We start from the raw sequence: 7,937 nt of genomic DNA, 5'->3' as shown, positions 1-7,937 counted from the left end.
TTGGTGGGCAGATAGGTTGGGTCTCACCCCTATCCTGCCATGCTGGCTCTACCTCGACATCGATGCGCCTCTAGACTACCTCTGCAGCCGACACGAAGGCGGAACGTTTTATACAGAACGGTAAAGCGTATTGAAGGTGCAATATTCCCGCCTTGAACAGGTTGTATAAAATGAGTGTGTGTGTGTGTGTGAGAACTTGATTTTTATGGTATTATATTTGGAGCACAGAAGGGACATACAAGGGCAGGTTAACACGAAAGAACAATTCCCAGACTTAAGAGAAAAAGTGTTTCTTTAAACATAAAATCAGGAGGGTTTTTAAGTACACACAACATAATGTCGATAAACAGCAGAGGGGCCTGGAGAGGGAGATTTCACCTGAAATGGGAATTGTTCAACATGGAAAAGCGTTGAGGTAAGCTTAAAGCTTTTCCTAAAATTCAAGTTTCATTTCACCCCATGGCTAGAGCCATGTCCATAACAAACAGCAAGTCATTCACTTATAAAAAGGCTCATATGTTATAACATACTGTAAAATACATGTGTAACAGTTGTCCATGCAGGCCATTGAGTACTTCAAAAAGGCATTGAAATGGAAACTAAATCTTAATTAATTGCATGTGGGCTACACAAACGAAAAGACGTGCAAAAGTAACATCCTTAAGACATTTTGGTTAGTAACATTTAAGGCAGCTATGAAAGTAAACTATGAAAGTAAAATTCACGTCTGAACAATTCAGGCTATAGGGCTCTTTAAGACCAGCGTTCATATAAATTACAGTATTCTTGCTCTAGTGTTACTATACATCTCTGACACATTCATGACTAGAAGCGACAGCTCAAATCCTGCCAGGTCTATAGCTCACATCTCCTCAAAGTTAAAGACTAAATAAATTAAGTTAGTATATGTCCTTGTTTGTGCTTTTACACTGGCCCGCACAGAACAGGCAAAATGTGACGTACATCTCCTTTATACTTTGAACATCTCATACCTACGACAAACATACAAGTGAAAATGTGAAAAATAGCAATTGGGAATAAAGGATTAGTCTTGAAATACTTGGATCTATCTGCAGTAACAGAAACGACAGCAAACATCTGGATCTGTATGATGAAGAATTTGAAGGGGAGGGCAGGTGGGCAGCTGGATCCGTGGCAACACACACTATCTGTCTACACATCTACGGCTGGAGGGGTCCCTGATCCAGGCAGGCAGGTCAGGGGAGACAGTATGCCTGCCCTTGGTGTCCCCTGGCCTTCTGAGGTAGCCCTGCAGTCAGGGGGGTCTCCCAGTGGTGTCTCTGCAGTCCCATCTACCCAGCTCAGAAGTTTGGGGTGGGTTGAGTGTGAGGGGTGTAGAGGGAGAGCTGTGACCCAGGGACTGGGTGTGGGGACGTGACACTAGAGCTGCCGGCGAGAGTCTCTCGAAACGGAGGCGCAGCAGAGTGATGCTGTGGGTCCTGTGTCCTGTGACCCTCCTCCGCGGTGCTCACAGCTCGTCGTGGTTCCTGGTCAGGTCCTCACCGTAGTTGGTGGCCTGGCTGCCCACAAACATGTTCCAGTTCTCCAGGATCTCCTGTTTGGTGAGCATCTGGTCCTGAACAACAGAACACAAACCGGAAGAGAAGATCAGGATACAATTCCAATCAATTCTGAGTTGAACAAAAATTATGGATTGCTATGGTAAACGGGTATCTTAACACCACATGTATTTAATAAGCGCACACTTTCAAGACAGAAGGAGTGGGTCTTTGTAGAGAGCGTGAAGCTTTATCTGTCTGTTTTATCAGGTTTTTTGTTTTCCTGTATTACTGAGAAGAATGCTGATACACTGAGCAGTAACAGGCTAGAGGTGCACTTGTTTTCATGTAAAATAATGTTTTACTCAAACCCAAAGCTCAACAAAATGGAAACAACCCTTTAAATAACTGGAAGAGGATATTTAAGGATCTGACGCCAAATGCTAGCCGCATGTAGACTCTGCATTGCACAATGTTGTGAGAAGTACCTTGTCTGTGTCTGATTCGTATACCAGGTGTCTGGCTTCAGCCTGTGCGTGGTCATAGTCCTGAGGGAGAATCCAGTGCTGGATCTCCTCCTGGTCCATCTTTCCATCCTTATTTAGATCGCGGAAGTCAGAGAACTGATCGCGTTCTGTTCTGACCCAATCAGGTTCAGGGCCTCCGTCTTCATGGGCAAACATGTCCGCTGAAATAACACAGGAATGTAAGTTCAGGCGACCAAGAGGGCTACAACTAAACCATTTCAATGTGATACAGCTAAACTACTGCTGCTGCTAGTGACTCAATACATGGTGCCCGTGGTGAAACCAGGAATCCAAGAATTTAGTTCTTAAGGAGTGGGGGTAAAACCATGTGCTAGGACCTCAGTCCATGAAAAAAATGCTTTACTAAAAAAAAAAAAAAACATTTTTTTTTTAATTAGCTTGTTTTGGACAGAGGAAACTACATGTGACAAATGACCTGAAATCTGAGTGCCAGTGATCTGGATCACATGCGGCTTCATGTAGCCTCAAGAGCCTTTCCCAGGACCACAAACAAACACATCTTTCATTCAGAATTAGGCCATGAGGGCAGCCCATCCTGTGCCAATCTCAGCCTCCTCAAGCTGCACACCAACACCAAATGCGGCGGATATTTCAAATTCTCTTGAGAAACATCAACAGCTCTATTTGATCCTAATCTGAAAATCATGCTGCAGATTAAATTGTTGCCCATCTCACTCACCAATGTATTCATCTTCATCCACAAATCCATCCCCATTTTTATCAATGTCCTCCAGTGTTTCCTGTAGGTGGGTCGTAGAAGAGGTTACGACACAGAGAATAGAAGATTGAGTCTCTTCTACACACTCTATACTTTAGTATTGCTCTCTATTGTTTTAAACAATATCACAGATGTATTTTTTTTTTTTTTTTTTACCTCTGTTCAATTTGAGTTGTATTTGAAACAGAGTCAACAGTCTGTTGACCTGCAAAGAATGGCTTTCACTAACTCTACAATATGACTTTACAAGAACAATTTTCCAGTCAAAGGTCTGTACCAATTGCTCACCCATGACAAACAAATCTTTTTTAACATGTAGGTATGTTTAAAGTAATAGCCAGTAAGTTAATTCTCAAAACATTTGGAATGACATTCAGAATTCAGACGTTCCTGGCACAAAATAGGACTGGAATGTCCAAGCTCCATTTTAACACATCTTTACTTATATAAATAATTTGCACTTTAGAATGGGTATTGTATTTTTTATAAATATGCATTAGTTCCTGTTCCTCCCACACAATCTGGCTCTCCTCTTCTCATCTATTCCCTGCCCAATTTCTGTTTTTAAGGAGCTCCCCCTGACCCACTCCAAAAATATCCCATCTCATAATTCTTGAATTAAAGGAGAACTCAGTTTAGGGATTTGTGTTACACCAAGAGCAGTCATTCATATTGCTGTATCTGGGAGAGAAATCAAAGGAAAATTCATTTAAAGGACTTAAAAAGAAAGATGTGCCATTTTTGAGGAGCTCTGAAGCAGAAATACAAAAGTTTGATTTCTTTTCTGTGCCTCTTGAAGTGTCATGCATGACCTCTCCTGCACTTAAGGCTGAGGCATACACACACTCGCTGTCACACAACTGAACCTAAACAAGGAATCAAATTAAAAACTGACAGCGGATTGGTCAGAACTAAAATGGCACAGTGGAAAGTCACCATTACCCAAAATGGCACAGTGGAAAACCAAGCCAAATTGAACAGTTATGCGCCACGCCATATGAGGGGCTCATATGAGGGGATACCTCAAACCTCTAGGTGTTTTAGGTGCTTTGCTCTGACTTACAAGGACCACAATGTCCTTCATGTGATCAAACTCCTCAGGGTGCAGGAAAGAAGTGAACTCATCTCGTCCTGCAACCAAGTCACCGTCCATGTCGGCGGCCGCGAACCTCCTCTCGTCTCGTGGGAGCATCTTCTTAAAGCTGAATTGGTCTTTATCATCTTCAAACTCCTCTGGGTTTGCTAAAGAGGAAGAGGTTGATAAGACAAATAATAACCAAGGGGTCCCTTCCCCAACCCGACTCATTTTAAACATTCATGCAAAGCTTGTGCTATGTGTCCCCTGCCTCACCCAAATAGTAGCCATACGTCGCCTGCTTGTACTCGTCCCAGGAGATTTTGTTGTCTTTGTTCAGGTCGTAGTCGGTCCACACTTTGGCCACATTTTCATAGACATATCGCTTCTGGACCCTCTTGATCCAGCTCTTGAGCTCATCAGGCGAAATGTACCCATTTCCATCGCTGTCAATTCGGTCCACTATTTTCCTGTCAGATGAGTTAGAGGAACCAAAGTGTTCCAGAACAAACAAGTCAGGTAGGCAACCCATTTAATATGTTTTAGAAAATACATAAAATGCCATGATATGTGGACAAACAGGACAGATATAAGGAGATGTGATTTACAAATATGACCCAATCAATGTGACCCATGTTTTAATTGCTTTAAATGCAATGTTGCATCACAGCAGCTTTCATGACAGCAAAATGTATGTTCATTCACGATGCCACGTTGTGGCGTTTGCTGGGCCCTCCCTCTTTAAAGCGCTTGAGGAATGGGAATCCTGTGAGGAGAGCGCCCAGCTTCAAGCCTACGCCCATGCAAGCCAACGTGTGTATTTGGGATGGGCACTGGAACTTTGTCAAAACCACAGTAGATAAGGAACAAGATAACGTGTCTTTGGTGAGTTGGTAACATCCCCGGCTATGCTAGTAGGCTGTAAATTACCTTCATACAAATAGGACCTGCAGGCAAATTCAGTCAAATCTAAATTAAAAAGACTAGCCGCAGTAATAAATAACTCCGACAATCATAAGTAAGCCACAGCAGTAAGCTTAATTACACATGCCACGACACACGGTTTCAATCAAACTTATTTTTGGAGTAGCCTATCGTTAGCATTGCTTACTGGATTCCAGTGAATGGGGTTAACTTCAATATCATTGTGTTTAGAAACATGCCATTTAGCATTTTACATATAACTGAGCTTACATTCGGTTCAGACTTAATAGCACCCTGAGCTACAGCCCATAACTGACTGTGTGGTTGAAATTAGCCAAGTCACATCCTTCCACCCAATTGACCCCATTGTTAGCTATTTGCAACTGAGATTTCTGATGCAAAACCACGAGCTGATTAATAAACAGAGAATCCTTACCCTAATCTGTCCTTACTCTCCTCTGGTGTCAGCTGGTCAAAAGTAGTGGCCTCCTCCTTGCCCAAGAAGGCCTCATGATCATACTGATAGCTTTGGTTGTCCTCATGAGTTCGTTTGGTTAATTCGGTATCATGGTGGACTCTTTCTTTCCTTACGGTAGGCTTCCCGTGCACACAGCAAGTGTACAGCAACAAAAAGCTCACGTAGCTGCACACGTTCATTTGGGAAACTGAGTGATTTCGACTGGTTTACAACTAGCGGTAATCTAAGGCTACAAACTTCCACTACTGCGCCTGCAAACCTGTTTCTTTGTTTCTACAACGGGAGTCGATGCGGGAGCCAAAGCAACTCCTGTGACAAAGTAGCCGTACATCTAGACACGCCGTGTAATCTAAAACAGCAGCGTCCCGTTCTTAAACGTTTTAAACATACCCGGTTGATTACAAGTCTACCTGACACCACTGAGCACAACCAAGTGCGGGTTGGTTGTAGTTTCTTGTACAGCCATTCTAATTCAAGAAGACAAACCCGATGTTTGAGTCCTTCTATGTAATCGTCTATTTCATTGGTCAGTGATCTGTCTGTAATGCGAGATGCCCATGGACGCCACGTAGCAGGCTAGACGCAGTGTTGGTGCCGTACGATTCACGTTCAGTGTAGGGTTGCCAGATAAGTGTAAAGTATTCTTAATTCTGGATTTATGTGCCACCCAATGCTCATCCACCCCATGATGCAAAGAACTACACCGATTCAAATATTTTACTGCAATTACTTTCACAACCCTCCGTGAATGTTAACATGTTGTTTACATGTAAGACTGTGACTTCACTTACAAACGTTTCAGTTTATGGAATGGAGGATTTATAACACAGTCCTTGCACTTAATGTATGCTTTTTATTTAAAATAAGCCCATATAAATATATTTTTGGAAAGAATAGTAACCATCAGTAGCTTACATACTCCCAGAACTGGTGTTTTTCAGATGCTCATTTTATGTTCACATTTTGGGTCACATGCAGTTCAACTAAGCTTGAATTTAGGTCCCTCTGAGAATAGAGGGGATAGATTATTTCCATTAAATGTAATATCTGCATAGCCACAAAATTCTCAGCCACCCTATGGGATGTCACCACTGTCAACATTTGAACCATCTAAAAATTCAGCAGATTGGATCCTGGAGGAATATGGTGTCACCAGCCAAAAGACAAAAACAATAGGCCCTATATCATTGGTTGCAGTCAAACAAAGATAATACAGACATTATTATAATATAAATTATTGATGTATTAAACATATTTCCATATGGTCGAATTATGCAAGAGCAGACTTAATGTACCCAGAGTGCAACTTGCTGACAGTGTCATCTTCCATCCTATTTAGGATGCAGGAAAACATGCATTTTGTCATTGAGGATTAGCATAATAGGCTAATAGAGGGAGCCCCTCCTGCAGAAACTGAGCTCTAGAGTTTCAGATTATGCCCAAGGCTAGTGGCTTTTTTATTTAATTAATGAATAGTTAATATATTTAAATTAGATTTAGCCGGTCCATTTACATCAGTATGTCTTTGCAAGATCACAAATTCTTGTATAACATATGCCCGCATTCATTTCATTCAGTCATACATTTCCTCCAGCTAATGTTGTTGGATTTAGCTGAATGTTCTGTTTCAGAATGAACACTTTTACATCTTGCTGCTCCAAGCCTCTTGACAAAATCATGAATCCTCCCTAGTTTTCACTTGATTAATTTAAGAATAATAAAGAATATCATCTAAGTGATATATCTGTTCATAATGACTATCATTTTCATCCTTCACTGAACTGGTTTTAAATACGACCACAATGTCTGTTGTGCTGTATTGAAATAAAACTAGGTTTTTTTTTTAGGGATATTTATACATAGAAAGATCAATTTGGACTAAGGAAAGAATGTCATTGGACTTGTCAACAAACAGTTTCAGTTTGGTATGATTTCTTTTTAACATAAAATCTATCCCCCTTAGTCCATGTACTTTGAACCAGGTCGATAGACAAGTAATTTGGCTCTGCTTGGTTTTGAGGAAAGACAACCAATTTGATCATTGACTGTTCCGCTCTAGTCTATTTCATATGTGCCTGAAACATTAAAAAGATCAAGTTCTCCAACATACTCGGAGCAACTGAGTGCCGAGGAGAGAGACAGAGAGGCAGGAAGGATCCTATCAGAAGGAAACACTGTATTCAATTCTGCTGGGAAAGATGGAGAGAGGGTGGTCGCGACTCCAAAGTTATTCACCGAAATCAGTGGCTGATGATGACTGTTTATTGATGTACAGTAGAAGACGGGGGAAGGGATTCCGCCAGAGACAACCAATAAGCAATAAGCAAAGAGCCTGTAAGCACTAGCCAAATCGAAACCACAGGAAAATGCTGAACTACTCATAAGCAAGGAGGTGTGTTTTTGGTTTGTTTCTGCATTTTCAAAGAGAACATAAGATAAATCAAAATATGGAATGAAACACATTTAATATAAGGAAGGACTCCTTGAACAGATATTGGGAATGTATCCCCCCCAGCCCTGCCCCAAACACTGCCTGAAAGGCTCCTTGGCATATGCTTTCACCAGATAATATGTAAAACAACACCTCCTTCAAGAGTCCTGTACAGTCTAGAGCAGAAGCGCAGAAAAGGATTTCTCGGTGCGCTCCACTGGAAAAGGGGTACCATGCCAACCC

The 7,937-nt window shown here is 41.7% G+C and overlaps 1 protein-coding gene across 1 annotated transcript; it reads right to left on the bottom strand.

Annotated features, from left to right (window-relative positions):
- Window positions 1-274: 274 nt before the first annotated feature.
- Window positions 275-5,695, bottom strand: rcn1 (reticulocalbin 1, EF-hand calcium binding domain). The gene is made up of 6 exons (XM_080843014.1): window positions 5,222-5,695; window positions 4,138-4,331; window positions 3,850-4,028; window positions 2,748-2,808; window positions 2,009-2,208; window positions 275-1,597 (listed from the first exon to the last, which is right to left on the bottom strand). Exons 1-6 carry the CDS (start codon window positions 5,440-5,442, stop codon window positions 1,490-1,492), a joined length of 963 nt encoding a protein of 320 aa, XP_080699140.1. The 5' UTR covers window positions 5,443-5,695; the 3' UTR covers window positions 275-1,489.
- Window positions 5,696-7,937: the final 2,242 nt, after the last annotated feature.

This window comes from Sprattus sprattus, assembly GCF_963457725.1.
Source record: "Sprattus sprattus genome assembly, chromosome: 8".
In the NCBI taxonomy this organism is placed as follows: domain Eukaryota; kingdom Metazoa; phylum Chordata; class Actinopteri; order Clupeiformes; family Clupeidae; genus Sprattus; species Sprattus sprattus.
The sequence above is the reverse complement of the archived record's forward strand: the minus strand, read 5'-3'. Positions and strand labels throughout refer to the sequence as shown.

Coding starts and splice junctions, on each gene's coding strand:
- rcn1 (XM_080843014.1), bottom strand. CDS start 5,442: ATGAACGTGTGCAGCTACGTGAGCTTTTTGTTGCTGTACACTTGCTGT. Junction 4,332..5,221: donor GAGAGTAAGGACAGATTAGG/GTAAGGATTCTC, acceptor CTCATCTGACAG/GAAAATAGTGGACCGAATTG. Junction 1,598..2,008: donor ACGAATCAGACACAGACAAG/GTACTTCTCACA, acceptor TCTGTTGTTCAG/GACCAGATGCTCACCAAACA.